Source organism: Anopheles maculipalpis, chromosome X (assembly GCF_943734695.1).
Source record: "Anopheles maculipalpis chromosome X, idAnoMacuDA_375_x, whole genome shotgun sequence".
NCBI classification, from domain to species: Eukaryota; Metazoa; Arthropoda; class Insecta; order Diptera; family Culicidae; genus Anopheles; species Anopheles maculipalpis.
The window spans coordinates 13,582,059-13,600,344 of record NC_064870.1 but is presented as its reverse complement, the minus strand read 5'-3'; the positions used below and the strand labels follow the sequence as shown (position 1 = coordinate 13,600,344).

General features: G+C 45.1%; 4 protein-coding genes across 4 annotated transcripts in view; 2 read left to right on the top strand and 2 right to left on the bottom strand.

Moving 5' to 3' along the window:
• The window catches only part of LOC126561285 (protein C19orf12 homolog), a 100,719-nt gene that overhangs the window by 15,836 nt on the left and 66,597 nt on the right, over positions 1–18,286 (top strand). The window lies entirely within an intron of this gene.
• On the top strand, positions 2,287–6,895 carry LOC126568822 (acetylcholine receptor subunit alpha-like). The gene is made up of 10 exons (XM_050225475.1): positions 2,287–2,339; positions 2,452–2,591; positions 2,674–3,009; positions 3,086–3,201; positions 3,279–3,447; positions 3,568–3,704; positions 3,999–4,148; positions 4,424–4,552; positions 5,911–6,625; positions 6,695–6,895. The coding sequence occupies exons 1-10, from the start codon at positions 2,291–2,293 to the stop codon at positions 6,893–6,895; spliced, it is 2,142 nt and encodes a 713-aa protein (XP_050081432.1). The 5' UTR covers positions 2,287–2,290.
• LOC126558926 (uncharacterized) lies at positions 10,375–12,536 on the bottom strand. The gene is made up of 5 exons (XM_050215019.1): positions 12,330–12,536; positions 11,780–12,264; positions 11,425–11,709; positions 10,528–10,595; positions 10,375–10,445 (listed from the first exon to the last, which is right to left on the bottom strand). Exons 1-5 carry the CDS (start codon positions 12,465–12,467, stop codon positions 10,375–10,377), a joined length of 1,047 nt encoding a protein of 348 aa, XP_050070976.1. The 5' UTR covers positions 12,468–12,536.
• Positions 14,223–17,870, bottom strand: LOC126563668 (regulator of telomere elongation helicase 1 homolog). Its single transcript, XM_050220316.1, has 4 exons — positions 17,670–17,870; positions 16,728–17,594; positions 14,389–16,165; positions 14,223–14,299 (listed from the first exon to the last, which is right to left on the bottom strand). Exons 1-4 carry the CDS (start codon positions 17,865–17,867, stop codon positions 14,223–14,225), a joined length of 2,919 nt encoding a protein of 972 aa, XP_050076273.1. The 5' UTR covers positions 17,868–17,870.

Below are 18,286 nucleotides of genomic sequence, written 5' to 3'. Positions count from 1 at the left end.
AGTGCAGTTTAGTTGTCCTCTTGTTGCGGTTTGTTGCTTCTCTAATCGTCCTTTGTGTCGATTCCGCTGACCTAGCCAAGCGCAAGTTTACGCGCAGTCCTGCCCCAACAAATGAGAAACCCCTCCGATAACAAAGTTTTATCTACGGGGCTAAGCAAGGATACACATATTTATGTTCGCAACGCTTCGGTTGACTCTATTTCTCAGCTCCATTCTTCGGAGCAAAGCAGGCTATCGGAAAGGGTAGAAAAAAGAGGAGAGTGGGGGGTTTGGGACGAGAAAACTCACCGTCCTAGTTATCCTTAAGATATCCGAATTGAACCATAAAGCGAAACCGAAAGAGATGAGATTGAGCGCTGATTGGATATCCATATAGCCTTGTGCCTGTGTCCTCTACCTAATCGAAGAAAGCCTATGCCACAGTGGTTCTGCTGTGGTGTTAAGAACAGGATGTGAGTGCCTGAGTATAAATGTGTGTGTGTGTGAGTGTGATTTCTATGCCAGCTCTTTTTTTATCTCCACATTTTCCCGCTATTGCGCTCAACCGTACAACATACGGCCCTATGTGTGAGGCTGGCCTAGAATTTGTATATATACGAGGGCCAATATATCTGCTCCCGTTTTTTTTTTCTCAAGGAGAGCGATATCATTCGGCATCCTCGTGTTGACATAAAAGGGTGGCTTTTGTGGTGTGGTCTAAAGTGTCTACAGTGTCTTCAACCAAACGGTTTTGGTTTTTGGTCGGCGTCTTCCACAACCCGGGGGTACGGGGTCAAAAGAAAGGCGAACCTGAAGTCTGCAGCTGAAACTCGGTCAACAATCAAAAAAGAATTAATCATACAATCTACCCCCTCCCGTGCCAGCACAAGACACAAGGAAAGCATCAAGGTGGGATAGGAGGTGGACCAAAAGGCTTTCCGTGGGGGGGGGGGGGGAGAGGGATGTTTCAGTGTTTCTTTTCTGCATAAATTTAGCCTGGATTCTTCTTGGAGTGTTGGTACCGACGCCTCTCGTATGTACGAAATGTTGTGCAAATTCGTGCCCGATGTTTATAGTGTACGTTAATCTAATAATGTTTACATTGGACGGACATTGGTGGTAGGACCACCCGAAAGCTCAACGTGAGCCGCATTTTAGATATTGTGATGGAGCAGCATCGTGTGAGAGATGCCCGATAGCCGAACAGTGATAGCAGTGCTTTTAGGAAATAATTCGTTTAAGGTTGGCAAACCATAGAAGACGCGAATCCTAGGAATATAGCAAAGAGAAGCTAAATTCACCAAGGACCATTTCTTGGTACTAGCCTAGCGTGCAAAAGCTAATAGTGTTCTTAACTTTCACTATACCGGGAGCCTGGTTTTTGTTTGTTGTTGTTGTTGCAATCGAATCGTTTGTGGACCGCTCGCAGCAATTCGAGACGTTTGAAGTTCTCCGGTAATGTGATACATTTTTTTATGTGTCCTCCTCCTTGGGATGTCTTCTCAATGTGTTTTTCTGCCGCCTATCGATATCAGCCTCCTTCAACTGAGTTTTGTGTCTACATTTCCCTACTTCTACGCCTTCGTTCGCAGGAACAATGATCACTTCTTGACCAGAGGATATCGACGCGTTCAACCCCCTTCAACCCACGGTATCATCCAGCGTCCTTTTTGCCACCAGTTCTCGGTATTGCAAGATGTTTCTGCACATAAGCTCTTAGTTAAGCAGCAGGCCTAGCGAACGGGTGTGGGCCCGTACTAGCCCTGGTATCATCTCGCCGTGCTGGATTCGGAGCACAAGGTTGAAGCAATTCCAAATAGCGAAAGGAAGGAAGAAAAGGGCGAGACTGAAGGAGAGAGTGAGTGAGAGTGGGTGTATGTCCAATGTGGAGGCAACATCAAGCGTCAAATATACAAAACCATTGCTCAAACTCTGCTCAAATCCAAGTAGGACGAACGAGTGCAAAGACACACGGAGCGATCCAACGACCGTAAAGCCACAGACAATCGTTATCAACTGCTCCATCTCCGTAGCTCACCGTAGACAGCAACGACTAAAAGCTCTGCCTCCACTTGTATCACCGTCGGTATCTGTTGCTCACTGCGTAAGCATCCTATGAAACTATCGCATCCGCTTTGACGATTCACGCTGTCATCCTGCCGAGCGCGCACTTTCCGGTAAGATAACGTAATAGATAGGCAAGGTGTATAGCACCTTATCCCCTACATCCCTTGGCCGGAACGCAGACCGGGTATCGAAGGTGTGCACAGAATAGGTGGTGGTTTGGTGGCACTAGTGCGTGGGGAATGCGATGAGGCTACTACACGGTGTATATTTTACCATATTTGCCGTCGTTTCCGGTAAGTTGACCAAAAAAACGTGGCCTGCAACGTTGTGCGTTTTTAATACGCCAACTTACCCCAACATTGTTTAGTTGCTCATGTCACTGGTCGTTTTTTTTTTTGGCTGCAGTGTGTGGTGGCAATCCAGATGCCAAGCGACTGTATGATGATCTGCTCAGCAACTATAACAAGCTTGTCCGGCCGGTAGTAAATGTGACCGATGCGCTCACGGTCAAGATTAAACTCAAGCTGTCACAGCTGATCGATGTGGTAAGTAACCCCTAGACGGTCTTAGGTGGCTGTGCTCCAACTAAAAGTTCTGTGTTCTTTTGGGTCCCGGGAAAACTTACAGAACTTGAAGAACCAAATCATGACGACGAACCTGTGGGTAGAGCAGACCTGGTACGACTACAAGCTGAAGTGGGAACCGAAAGAGTATGGTGGCGTCGAGATGCTGCACGTACCCTCCGATCACATCTGGCGCCCGGACATTGTGCTGTACAACAATGCGGACGGCAACTTTGAGGTGACGCTCGCTACGAAAGCTACGCTTAATTACACCGGCCGGGTCGAATGGCGCCCGCCGGCCATCTACAAAAGCTCGTGCGAAATCGACGTCGAGTACTTCCCGTTCGATGAGCAGACGTGCGTTATGAAGTTTGGCAGCTGGACGTACGATGGTTTCCAGGTGAGTGTGTGTGTTCGGCAGGTCTCGTTTGCTTTGCTGGGCTTTTTGGTAGTGAGGTCTCCCACTTTTCTTGCAGGTGGATCTGCGTCACATCGACGAGATGAACGAAACGAACGTCGTCGAGGTCGGTGTCGATTTGTCCGAGTTCTACACATCCGTAGAGTGGGATATATTGGAGGTACCTGCCGTAAGGTGAGTCACCAGCAGTTACTCTAAGTCCATCAGGTATGGTCAGAACCTTAAACCGCCACTGTGTTCTCCAACAACAGGAATGAGAAGTTCTACACGTGCTGCGATGAACCATACCTGGACATTACGTTCAATATTACGATGCGCCGTAAGACGCTGTTCTACACCGTCAACCTAATCATTCCCTGCATGGGCATTAGCTTCCTTACCATATTGGTGTTCTACCTACCATCGGACAGTGGTGAAAAGGTACGGCAAATCAACGGCAACTAAAGATGCACATCCATACTTGTACAGAGGGCTTTTGCTCCTTCCGGGATTTTTTATCCCTTATACCGTTTTTTCTTCTTTAAAATCCTCAACCTACAGGTATCGTTAAGCATATCCATTCTGCTATCGTTGACTGTGTTTTTCCTGCTGCTGGCGGAAATTATTCCGCCCACATCGTTGGTGGTCCCGCTGCTAGGCAAATTCGTCCTGTTCACGATGATACTGGACACGTTCAGGTAGGTGCGGTGCGGGTGGATGCTTTACATCCGGCAAATTTCCGCTAGTCGTCTCTCACACCAAAAGCATGAAGAGGCAGGGTTTTAGTGCTCGAGATATAATCTATTTCCGGGAAAACGTTTACACGTAAATGGTTAACGCTTAATCGCGTTAACCCCCGCCACTCAAGTATCGGCTTCCAGTGCCTCTCAGATATTAGAAAGAGAGAGAGAGATAGATAGTACAGGTTTTGCTATGGCTACACACGAACAATCTCACACACGCCGCATCGTTCCGGTCTCTTATCGTTACAGTATATGTGTAACTGTGATCGTGCTCAACATTCATTTCCGGTCGCCCCAAACGCACACGATGGCACCGTGGGTAAGAACCATCTTCATCAACCATCTACCCAAGTTGCTTGTGATGCGTCGCCCGATCTACCAACCGTTACATCACTTCAGGTAAGTGTGACCCAACCAACTCCTCATCAACCCCTCCACACACGTACATTGTTATTCCTCCATCCATTGATGGAAATCCTGCTCCTCGAATGTCTCGATGCATTGTTGGCGAGCCTTTTTGCTTGTCCTTCAAACACCGATTATGTTCCATCTCGAATGTCTCACGACTACATCTTGTTCACATCTGTCGGCGCTTTTGGGAAGAGTCGTATCTGATTAGTAATGATCGCTTCTTGTTTCCGGTCACTTGTGTGCGTGTGTGTGCGCCGAAACAGTGCCGCCTCCCAGCGGTTCATGCTACGCTCGTGCAACAGCCTCGGTGATCATATTCCACCACTTCCGCCCACGATCGCGTTTGATCCGTCGGTACTGCTCGATCACCATTTGCTCGATTCCAGCGAAAGGTAAGGGTGGAGAGAAGGGCGTCTCGCTGGTGTGGCCTGCGCGCGTATTTCACGTTCGAATTCACGCGCGCAAGAGAGTGTAGCAATGTGCATTTCTGTTGTTTTGATGTTTGTTTGTTGTTAAATGTTATTTGTGGCTGTTTTGTTGGTCGAGTCAATACCGGCTTTTGCTGGGTGTGTGTGTGTGCTGGAAAAAAATGGCGCATCTGGTCGAAGGATGACGTAGTTCGGGTCAATGATGTTACCTCCATTGCTCATCCAGCGCATCAGAGCTCCATCCAACAGCAATTCCGACTATGTACATTCATGACGCTCCTTGATGCCCTTAATTCTGGGGTTCTAATCATATTTTGGGTGGCTATACAAATATCCTGCTTTATCCGTTCCTGGAATGCTGTGTTGTTGTGTTGACATGTAGACATTTTTTAACAGGCCAACTACGATATCGTCTACCGTCCCCGACGAATTGTTTATTAGCGTATGTACATTTGCTTTAGAAACATCGTACTACCTCGGAAGGCGCTTGTCAACCTTGTCAAGCACCACTATTATGCCCAAATTCTTATTTGTTCACTCCATATTCCACACCATTATCACCAGCGTTAGCGTCCTCATCTGTACAAACATCCCAGCTGGTGTATATCGCATGATGTACTCTCATATGCCACCATTTTGTGCCTCCAACTAGTTTCTGAATGTACCTGTGTGTGTTGTGTGTGCCTGTGTGTTTCGTTAGTTATTTCCGTTCACGAATTCTGGATGCTCTTGAAAGCTTCAGTTAATATACCCGGTTTACTACCCATCCACATCCATTTTGTTGTGGCATTCTTGCTGATGTTCCTTCGATCGTCTGTACGGTACGTCCCTAAAGCACCAAACTCCCAATTGTACATAGCAGTTTTACCTTTTTTTGTGTTTCTCCTAGTGAAGATATATCTCTCATGCGAGATGTATCTCTTGTCCGTTGATGAATTGATTTTGTTTCCGTTTCAAATTGCTCGTCTAACTTGCGTTCCCCGAATGTCTTGTTGGGTCGCGCCTTTGCCAAAACTTTCGCCAACAGTTGACGGTGCCGAAGAAGGTGAGCTTGCGGTACGGTTTTTTTTGTTTTTTTTTGTGTTAATATTGCTTGTTTCTTGTAGTGTGGTGTGGAATGAACCGTTTTAACGATACCTCGCTTTGTTTTCCTTTGTTTGAAATGGCTGTCCCCGCGACAGTAGCGTAAGGCTTGCCGTTTTTTGTGCAATTGTGGTCTCTTTAATGGTGGGCTTCATTTGTGTTATTCATAATATTCTCGCTCGCGGCCACTTCCATATTGCTGTATGTTAATGAACAACTCTTGCTCCGGCATGCTGTAGCCTCAATACCTGTCGACTGCACGGTAGCCCGACGCACCTTCACAATCATCGGTCGGGCGGTGGTCGACACCATCACCATCATCACCACAACGCGCTGGTACGTGGGATGGACCTGATGGACGATATGCCACTGCCATATCACGACCATAACCATCACAACTCGCCCATGTCCCCGATAAACTTCAATCTGCTGAGTGCGGCTAGTACAGCGGTACCGAACCCGCAAAGCACTACAGGTGCGACCAACATCACCACCGGTACCGGTGGGTTGCTTGACCCGAACAGCACCTTCCACAAGAGTCTGGCGGCGGCCAACACGAACGACAGCAAAGCAACTGCCAACCTGATGCTGAAGGGTACGGCCGCAGCTGGCCATCTGAGCTGTTGTAACAGCTTGTTCCTGAACGATCTGCAGCAGGCAGCGACGGCAGCAGCCGTCACTACCGGTGCCACCACAGCTGATCTACTGCTCGGCGATAATGGCGTCGCTGTACCGCTCAACAATAATCTGCCCACGAACGTGCTGCCAAGCGGGATGATTATCAACACGACGGATACGGGCACAACGGTTCCGGCGGGGGTGGGCACAGGTGGTAAGGGTGACAAGACTTCCCAGAACCGTAACCGGTGGCTGGAATGTCCCGAGCTGACCAAGGCAATGGATGGCGTGACGTACATTGCTGACCATACCAGGAAAGAGGAGGAAAGCTCAAGGGTACGTAATGGTACGCTGCTGGCTAGTGACCTTACTAACTCTTCTTCCTTTTGTACTCTTGCCACACAGGTAAAGGAGGACTGGAAGTACGTAGCGATGGTGCTGGACCGATTGTTTCTGTGGATCTTCACGATAGCGGTCGTGTTTGGTACGGCCGGCATCATTTTACAGGCACCAACGCTGTACGATACGCGCGTACCGATCGACATTAAGATGTCGGAAATAGCCACTACGACAGCGAAACCTTACATCGCCAAACCCATACTATAATGTGTGCTTGCGGTGTGGTTAAATGGTTAGGCGGGAGTACTAGCACAGGCAGCAGAGAGGCGGACGTCCTACAGGTGTGTGTTGTTTTTTGTGTTGGTTTCATTTTTGGTTGTTCCAGTGGATTTGCGAGATGCGAGAACCTTCTAGAGTAATCGCTAGGAACCTACTCAACTACTATAAACCTACAAACATCTATCTACACACAAACACACATGCATGTACACATTTGTCATGCGAATTAAGTAAATATGCAGCCCGGATCCGGCTGGTATTTGGCTACTAGTAGTGAATTAACCCTAAGTAGTACTTTTTTAATGGAACACTGCTCATCACAACCTGAATACATCTTCTCATCCTCTCACCTTTCTCAAAACGCGTCGCACCTAACTACAAACGAATACACACATATATGCACGTGCACTTGATGCACAAACACACCCAAAAAAAAAAAAAAGAGCAACAGTTCTCGGCCGACTACAAATTTAGGCCATTCAATTCTTCCATCGCTTAAAGCAGTTGTTGTTAACCTTTCGTCAGCGTTTGCGCTCTTAGTCACCCGGTCGGTATTATCTCACTTAGGCCTGCGGCACAGCTCTATCGTTCCGATTTTTTCGCATGGTCCTGTAAAATCTTCCAATATCGGAAGGCTTTGCCATCTGTTAAATCACGTATAAAATTTTGATAGGACAATGTGAACAATTTGGAACGACGGAGCTGTGCCACAGGCCTTAGTCACTACTATTGACCAGTGCCACACTGAAGTTGTTGCGGCTGTCCGGCACTAGACAACCTCAAGAGGACATTTCTTGCTATTCTTCACTTGAAATTTTACCCTTATAGTTAATACTACGTACGGGGTGCAAGACAGGTTCGGTTTGTTGATACGTTAAGTTTACCTAACGTTTCTTTCCTAACGTTTACGCTGGCGTTTTTCGGAGCATGCATTAGGATTGGTAGCAAAGATGGCGTCCTTCTGCGGTGCTATTTTGCCTAGTTAAAGTTTCCTACTTGTCTCTGCGCTACAGTTGTTGCACGATACTGATCGCAGCTGTCATTTTGTTTTTGGAAAGGAGGAGGCATCGTCGTCGACTGTGAACTTTTTAACTCAAAATCACAGTCCACTACTATTACGCCAGTATTCCCTTAGACGTGCCTCCCCTGACTGTAGCGGTGTAACAAGCAAACTAATGCCCGGGGAAGGAACAAACTGTTAATCGATAAGCAAAAACACACATACACGCGTACACAAGCAACAACCGCAACAAAAAAAAAAACGATTGAAGTGCAAAAACTTGTCTTCAACCGTGAGGGCACATATGTAATAGTGTTTTAAAAACCGCAGGAGAGAAAAAAACAGACACAAAAACTATCGCAACCAGGTTTTAAGCGAGCAGCCTTGTCTTTCCCCGAGGGGGCGGAACTAGTGCGAAATGGTGGTGTACCATTGTTCTGTGAGAAAGAACACGTGATAGAAACCACCTGCCTAGCACCTATAGATGGGAGTGTATCAATAGGGTTGGGAAGGTATTTTAAGTTCCCACTATTCTGGATATACATACTTACTTCACGGTATCGGTAAGGGGTATTTTTTATGGAATGTAATGCACAACATAACGTACAAACTAAGACACTCCTTCCCATGGGCAAATATGCTCCATTTCCCGGTTAAACCTTTTACCTCAAACTTATTTCGCCTCGTCTACACTTCCTTTGGAGACTTTTTTGTCCGTTACTCCCTCTTTACTGGGTTGGCTGATCGTGTTCTGCTTGCTTACAGCACATAAAACGTGTATCCTGCACCCTCCCCCTCCCCCCGAGAAAAGCTTAACCAGTGCATAAGACTCGCAACACACAAAAAATTTCAACAAAAAATACATGTTCACTGACTCACAAAAATAATCTCACAATCAGTAACTATTAGAAGAAAAAAAAAACGTACACGCTCGTTTCCATATTCATAGAATTTGCGGCTCGCTTTGAGCAATACAACAAACAAAAAAACCGAATTATTAACGTTCAACGAAATTATATAGATATATGAAACAGAAGTGCTAGCCAAGATGAGGCAAGAAGTGGCGCAAGAAACAGAATGTATAAGATTTAGGTGAAAAGTAAACATGCAACTAAAAAAACACACACACACACACACACACACACACAAGGCAGTTTCTAGGCTCTAGAAGATTGATTTTTATAATAATGAACACATTTGAAGTATTCAGCAGATAGCAAAACAACAAAAACAAACACAACAATTATATTAGTAATCAAGTAACAGTAGTAGAGGGGCAACGAAGTAACAGTAAAGTATGCTCAAAGTAACAAAATACAAATCGAATAAACGAAGTCGAAATTCGATTTAAAAAAAAATAAAACATCGGTATTACACCGGTCGGTGGAGCTCAAAATCTCCCACACGAAACAATACCGTAACATGATCCTAAACAATCGCAGGTCAGCGGCGCTTGATGGGAGGATTACCTCAATCGACGGGAAGGATCCCGCACAGCACAGCCCAAAACCCGTCTCAGAAGAAGAAACAAAATTACACTACACGTATTCGGGTGAGTTTGAGCTACAAAAAACAAAAATAAACACGTGGAAACAAGACAAAACAAAACGAAAAGCGCAAGTAAAGAGGAAGGGCAAACGAAAAAGGGGAACCATAGTTAACTTATGAACAAACAAACAAGCTAGCATAATATATTAAAGAAAAAGCAGACAAAACAACAACAAAAACAAAACAAAACAAAAAAAAACGGATATCTGAAATAAAGAAAAACAAAAATATCATACACGAAAACAAAAACGTTCGATTCGAATTAATTACGTTTAAGGGAAGGGGGGGTTAAAAGGGATTCGAAGCGAGTGTCGCTACTACACAACCCTCATCCCAGATTGAAGAATATAAACATTTAGACCCATACACGTTCGTTTTCTTCTTTTGCTTAATCGCGTTCGTTATATTAAAAAGCTATCGGTGTAATGGGTGGCTCTCAATCGGCCAGTGTACGGTGAATGTTTGTACAGCTCTAGTTCCTATTGACAAAACCTGCCGATTAAGGCACTATTAAGGCAAATTTGTATTGCAAAAAGCCTCAATAGTGTTTATAAAGACAATTTTGTCAATAGGGGTGTTACTAATTTCCTTCTAGAAAAATAATACACATTTCCTATTCGGGTACGATTTTTCTCTTCTTCGTTTCTTATCGCTTCCTTTCACCGTTGAACACTAACAATAAATTATACCTGCACTATTTGCGTTATCCTTCTTTTCTGGTCTTTTCTGTTGATCGGGCATAGGAATGGATACTGGTGGATAAGCTTAGACAATCGGGACGGACGTTTTAAAACGGACACCAAGAAGAGAGACGGAGAGGGAAACACAGAAAGAAAATGGACGAGAAAGTTGGGATTTTATCCGGTCGAGAGATCACAATATATGTTCCGTTTGAGATTATGTGTAAGTTGCCTTGTGTTTACTTATATTTGTCGAGCTGCTCCTTGTTTTCGCGCATACGTTTTAGCTTTCGTTTTAAGGTTACGACACCTGATAGAAAAAAAAACACCACCCAAAGCGAGATGACAATTAGTTGGGGCGCAATTGCAACGCAAATAAGTATACCACTTACATTTGATTGTTTGGAAAGCGGTCATTGTGGCTTTTTCGCTAGTCGGTGCAGTATTAGCATCTTCGCGGCTGAAAGTTGAGGATTAGACAATTGATTATCAAAATACATAAACAGTTTAGGTTCAACATTGTTCAAAGCAAGTAGTTCATAATAAACAGAAGCCCAGCCGTTACCAAAAGAGAAAAGTGAATGGAACGTTGTCAAGGATGTTTAAATTTGCTGGACTCTAACTCTGTACATGAGCAGAGAATTGACAGAGCAGGTTGTGAACTGCTATATCAGCTATCTCTTTAATCACTACTAGGACTAAGACTTGTGGTTAGGACTAAGACTTGTGTGATAAGAATGATGAGAACACCACATTTCACACCACAAGGAGATAGTAAATCCACCAGCTGTCCTTGACTTAAGTTACCAACATGTAGGGCAGGTAATCCTATGGTACGGAGACACGGATTCGAATTAGGTTTAACTAGGGTTTTTACATTCCGGTTAGAACCTAACAAAATAGTTCTATTCCTTTTTTTGATCGTTTCCTTTCGATCGTTTTTTCAACATCGTTCCGTTCCGTTCGTTTTTTCGTTCCTTGTGGGATATTCATCCCGTTTTCAATAGGGAAAGTAAACTTCAGTAAAGTTTTTGGATTTAGTGCTTTTCATAATCCCAGTTTGATCTGACTGTCCGAGAAAAAAATGTTGCAGAAAAACCATACCAACCCGCGCCCTGCCCTCCCTCCCACTCATTTCACTGAGGTTTTTAATTTCAATATCGATTATTTTGCACATTCCAGGTTCGCGTTCCGTACCTTTTCAAAAAAAAAATCCCAATACTAGATTTAACATACGGAATACACGAAAGCAAATGTACTACAAAATGTAATGCATATTACAAAATTACCTTTGATGCAGCTTCAACTCGAGGTAGGCATGTTCCAGGTTACGGAAGTGTCGAAAGTTTTGCCAATCGTTCGACAGTATACATCGGACGGCCGAATCACCACCGGCACAGTCGTTCGGGTGTGGATGGTAAATCTTGTGGTACAGCAACTTCAGCAGTGGCGAGTTCCAAACGCACGAGCAGTACCAAAGCCAGAAGCATAGCTTGAGCGGAAACAGCTCCCGGCGAGTATAGAGCGTCGGTATAAGGAACTCAAACGGTAATAAATTAAGGAATAAATAGCTCCTACAACGAAAAGCAAGCAAAACCAAACATTTTATACAACCTGGCCGATTAACTCCACGTTTCAACTTACCAGGTGCAACACTTGAGCAGCACAAAAACCGTCAGCTTAATATTGTGCTTTTGGTCTGTTTGCGAAGCGTACAGTAGAAACGTTTCCTCGAACGCACTGTAGATCGCGAGGTAAAGATTGAGCAGGATGCTGTAATTCTCAAGCCGCTGCGTGAAGCAATACACCAGCAAGAACGAACAGAGGGCGTTGGAGAATCCTACCGAGTAGTCACCGTTGGACAGCTTCGCAACCGTACCAAACACCCGGAACGATACCAGCACGACTGTGATGATCTCAAACTTGGCCGGATCGCAGGCGGTAGCAAAGATGGCATTGTTGTACTGTGGAAAGTATTTGCCACTTTCTCGCATAACTTCCGGACGGATCAGCAGCATCTGGTAGAGCAGCAGAAAGATGGTGGCGCTCGTGTAAAAGCAAATGTTCCACAGATGCTGTACAATCGGTCCATGCTTTCGCCCTTTTACACGCCCCAAACGCAACAGTCGCTAGAGAGAACACGAAGAAAGCGTTTAAGGTTCAAAAGCGGTCAGAAAACCGCCAAATCGCTTACCTCCACCAGACGCCGGAACTGTAGGAAAACGAGCCCTAAGGCACAACTCAGCCAAAAGATGCTGTTCAGTGTGTCGCGCAGGCTGCGGTCGCTAGCAAGCAGCCAGGAGCGTAATGAGCGTAGCTGAACAAGCACCATTTCAACAGCACGCGCGTTCCTTCGCTAGGCACTGCTGCTGGGCGGATTTGTATACTCATTTAATTTCCAAGCTCAGACCGAACGGCAAACGGGGTCTAGCAGTTTTTGGTTCCGGCGAATGTGCAAGGCATGCCCCTGTTTTGGTGTTGGTTTGACGTTTGCTGCTACACCTGTCAGTCGGTGGAAAGGGAAAGAATTTTCAGTCGGTTTGCTTTGCTTTTCCTCAATCGTTGCAGTTGCTACGGGCAACGTATCCGGGCACATTAAATTCTAATTAAGTTTCTTTCGCACCCGGCACAACACCAACCACTGACGGAATGCAACAACAACCAAAAACCAGTATAGTGACAGCTTTCGACAAAACATAAACAAAACATCAATCCATAAGGTACAGCGGGGCGCGAAGTACCCATCTTTTTTAAACCGTCAACTCTACAACCGGATACTAGGGTATGATTTTGATTTTCAAACATCAATAACTTTTTCATTATAAGATTTGTGGCGTTAAATTTTTGGTATTTTATTGCTTTTAATGGTATAAAAAGGAACTGCTGGTGACTGAGTATAAGAGATCAGGAGGGTCGGCTAGCAACAAATATTGCTTAAGCCCAAGATTTGGCAACGATCGGCATACGACGGACGAGGAGGTCTCGAGCGGTCCCACATACATCTCATCGCAATTCTTATAAAGCAGCGTTGAATTTTCGCAATTCTCGAATTCCAAGAAGATGATACGGGAGATTCCAAACCGCACACGCATGTCCCAAAGAAGAACGCACTTTTAAGGTAATTGATTTTGACGATTGAATCATTGAAGTTTTTACAAATTCTACGAATGGAATTCATGAGGCTTGACTTTTAGCTAATAATATAAATGATCATTCCACCAAAATTTGGTTAAGTTACACTCAGTAGAAGTATCGAAATCAACTTTTTGAAAAGTGCATATATAAGTGGTTTTATATTATTGGCAGTAATTCGTCTAAAGTAAACTACGTATAGGAGTGATGTTATGTGAGTAGATATGAGAAATAAAATTCTTATAAATAAATCGAAAATGTTCCTTTTTGAACAAAAAATACTTACCGGTGCGTAGATACAGGGTTTTCGAGGAAATGACAAACAAGTTCTCCGAAATACTTATTTGTTCTGGTATATTATTGATTCAACCTGTGATATATAGAATAGCTTAGATGGTATCCTAGTATCCATAGCTCATGCAACTGCGGTCTAGGTGATCTAGACTAGATCGTTTTACAGCACCGGTAGATTGGACCAAAAACACGTGAGTCTACAAAATTATCGATCGATCGGGCGATTCAAAATCTGAACAAGTAATTATTTCGGAGAACTTGTTCATTATATCCGCGAAGACTCTGTAATTCTAAGTCCTAGGATGATCCTAGTCCTAGGACGATAAAAGGATGTTTTTTGCCAAGTTCAATTTGTTTACTCAACTAAATAACCTTCGAGAGCGAAACAGTGCTTATAGCGATCTACTATCTTTTGAGTGCCTTTTTAAAATATAGTTCATTTTACGAAAAGCTTCCAAATTTTCCAATTTTTTGTTAATCACATTATACACCAGTTTCTTAGATATCAACAGAGCCTCTGCTATTCCCATCAATGCTGTTTTACGGTTATCCAAAACCCTTTTATGTCTGCACTAAACGCGTTAAAATTTTTATCACTGTATTTGAAAACTGTATAAAAAAATAAACATAATCGTAGCATTAATTAAATTCATCGAACTGTTCAACCGTTTGCTGTGAGTTTCTCCATACGTGCATCGAACAGGTCCTTATGTTCCGATCGAACAAATCGTCGCATCGCTAGAAAAGTTGGAAACAAAAACCAACCAAATTAATTTCAATTATCTATACGCTCGAAAGTTAGAACATACAATCATGTAGCTACATACCCTTCAACAAATACCACAACTGGGGATTACGAAAACAAACGCAAATCCGCTCGATAAAGTGGTGTATATCACGATTCTGGTTGTACAACGCTAGCGCCTGAAGGAATGTTTTGTAATCGTTAACATTGAGTGAACATTTCACAACGCGCAGAAAATCGACCCGATTGTCCGGTGCGATCCGCTCACCGCCATCTGCCAGATCGACTGTTAAATCCGGCTCCGATTTTATGGACAAGGCACCCAATTCGCTAGCGCGCGGCGAGTCCTCGTCCTGCGTGAGGTTGGATGGTTGATTCTCACCATCGCCATCGTTCGGTTCGTATTTAACCGCTTTGTTCGGTACGAGCACAATTTTCCGTTTTTTGCGCGTTATCATATCGACTTCGGAGGATGAGGATGAGGGACGCGATTCGTTGCTTTCCTTACGTTCGCGCTTGTACATCGTAACTAGCCCGCTACTACTAGCGTCCGGATCATGCTTGATCGTGTTGCAGCACGGATCGTACTCTTGCTTAATTGCGCACACATCCCGCACCTTCGCCTGTACTTCAACTTTTGCCATGTTGCGGAAAAAGCGCGCCATTTCACCGATCACCGTGCCGAACTTGAACGTGGATCCCCCGTTCGGCTCACCGTCTCGCAAATGGCCATGGATCCACGCGGACAGCTGTGACTGTTGGCGAAGGTTTTGAAACCTCGAATCGCACAGCAAAATCGCACCAAAATCGTTCTTATGGCGTATCACTCGCCCGATCGCCTGATTTACGGCACGTGACGCTTCCAGCGCGTACCAATCATTGCCGGAGATGAGCTCATTTTCGCGCGTTCGGTTCGTATCGAGGTACTGCTTCTTCAGCACCACCCGGGCATCCATCATCGGTGGAAAGGGTAGCCCGGTAATCATGACCGCCCGTCCATTACCATCCGCAAAATCGAGCCCCTCCGACACCTTGCCGCGACAAACCGCCATAAAGATTGCACCACGGCCACCCGGTTCGCGCACCTTCGCGTAGTAATCGGCCATGGTCGCGAGGAACGCATCCTTGCCGCGCGGTTCAATAAAGATCGGTTTGATGCGATTTATCTGCGCCCAGATACCTGCCGCTTGCCACTCATCCGAGCATTTCTGCATCAACGGATAGGAGGGAAAGAAAATAAGCAACCCGCCCGGTATGAGCGGGGACAGGGACAGTGCGGTACGGCCGAGCGACGAAATGTACCGCGGGTCGGACCGATTCTTAAAGCATGAGTTTAGCTCCATCCGGTCCGGACCGTGCGATATTACCTTCACGTACACCTGGCTCCGGTCGATGATGTGTGGATTCTCCAGGCACACCGCAACCGGCATATTCAGCTCGCTGATGAACGGTTTCAGCGGTGCGAGTGTACCACTGGTAAGGATGATGCTACGCGTCCCACTATCCAGCAGCTGCCGCATACCGAATCCCGGATTAAAGCACCAAAAATTGATGACCTTCGAGGTGGATTTTGTAGCCGGCTTTGGGACGTTTTGCTTCGTTGCCGTCCAACCGTCCGCACGCTTTACGTTCCCTTTGGTGGACTGTTTCGTTTCCTCCAGCTCAATATGCACGCGAAAGCATCGTTCGACCGATTGCCGGTACTCTGGACTGTTACCGGCAAACACAACCTCCAGGAAATCGGCCAGCGCTTGTAAGCCAGCACCACGGCGCACGAATTTGTTCGACATGGTTGTAGTAAGGTAGGTGACTAGTGAGTTGAGCAGTTGTAAAATTACATTCACATTACCGAGCTTTATCTGCAAAAGTTATAAAAGTAAGTGATCAGTACGTAAAGTTATAAGTTCACATATATATTTTATGTTCGTAGTTAGTAAGTTAAATGTTTAACTTAGCTTTTAAGTTATAGTTTTTAAGTTTTTATAGTGAGTTAAGCCTAACAGGTGAGTCAATACGTTGTAGTTCTGCTGTATAGATTGCGGCACAAAAAATTAATTGATTTTTCATTAGTTTTGGCCAACCTTATTAAAGCCTATTGTTGCGAACGCAACAACAAATATAAAACCTTAAAGAAAAAACGTGCGCAAGAGTAATGTACTCCATTCTAAATTATTGAATTATGAAATCAAAATTCATCGGCATAACGCCTTGTAAAAGGCGTTAAAAGCGACACTCGGATAAAAAAATAGCGGCACTCGGATAAGTCTGATGGCCTAACATTATTGCAAACTTTCCAATGCTTGACTCGCCGTTTAGCATAGGCTTGCAATAAATCCGGGGTTAACAAAAACGAACGTTTTTGTTTATATTCCGATAAATCCGAAAATAAACAAAAACGTCGATAAACGACGAAACACTTACATTCGCTTTCTCCAGCAGCTCAAACACGTACGTGCCCGGTTGGGTGTTACCACCCTGCGAGAACATTACCGGTATCTCATCCACCGCCTTCTCCACGTTGAGTAGAATTTCCTTCAACAGTACCAGATCGTCCAGCGTAAAGTCGAACGGTTTGTCCTCGCTCATTGCGGCCGAACCACCCTCATCCATGAGCGCCTTAATAACGGTGGACGTGTCCTCGATCGCAACCGCAATCTCCGATGACCGAAGCTGAGCGGAACCGATCTCCTCGCACAGCTTCTCCACGTTGTGTGCTTCATCCAGTATGATGACCGTATTCTGTAGCGTCAAGCCGTTCGATTTGCGTGCCTTCGGATCGAGCAGATAGTTGTACGGCATAAAGATAACGTCCGCCTGCTCTACCAGCTCCTTCGCTAGATAGTACGGACAGGCTTTCATTTTCCGCCCTACCGTGACGAGATCTTCAATGTCCAGCACCGGCAACACGGTAACCTCCGTACGATCCTTTGCCCACTCGACACGGTTGTAAAAGGAGCAGTTGCGTGCCTTTACTTCCTCCCGACACATCATCGTCTTGATGGCGTTGCTATCCTGCTTGGAAATTTCCCCATGTATGCACAGCTGATCGCGGGAACCGAGTATGATAGACCGTACACCCAGATAGCTGGTGTTTTTAAGCTCCTGCATTGCCTGGGATAGCTGCGAGTGGGTGCGGGAAGCGTAGATAATTTTTATTTTTGCATCACGCCGCTGTTCCTGCTGGGCGAGTGATTGTTCCGGGTCGAGCATGCTGTTTTTGGCGTTGCTTAGCTCGGGCAGCTGCAGCGTATCGAGTGTAGCGCTGGAGGAAAGCTGGAACTTTGGTAACTAGAATTACGAAAAAAAAAAACGATAAAAAATAGCAACCACACGAATTTTTCCTGTAAGATGTAACGCTTTTACCTTGGCCTTCATGTGCATCAACCACGCCAGAGACGAGCACAGCAGACTGAGAGTTTTACCCGTCCCGGTCGGTGATTCGAGCACGCCATTACTTTTATTCTGCAGACACTCGATTACCTTGGCCATGTAGTTTTTCTGCAACGGGTACGGTTCGAACGGAAAGTTCACCGGCACGCCGTTTATTATGCATTCCGGCATGGTGTCTTTCCTCCTTTTATCTATATCACTTAACCACCATACGTCGTATGTTTTAGAAATAATGGTTTCCTTCTTTATGAAACGTTTAACACCAGACGGAAGGAACAGGAATTGTTTTTTTATGGCGGCAGTTTTACTAAAAATTGTAAATTTGCAGCAAAAAAATGTTTTCCTCGAGAATCGCGCTCTTTTCTTTGTGCAACTTGACGTATTGACATGTGGTTTGTTTACAGTTTACAGCTCCCGGTCCCACTTAACAAATCTTCAACGCACCCAGTTGCTGCGTTTAAGCTGATCGTAAGCTGATTAACGAGCGTTTAATCAGCTTACGAGCTATCATATGTCAAATAAGCAGTCATCGTACCGTTTGTTCGAGTCGTTGTCGTTGTGCATATGAAATAACTGATTAGATAACAAGA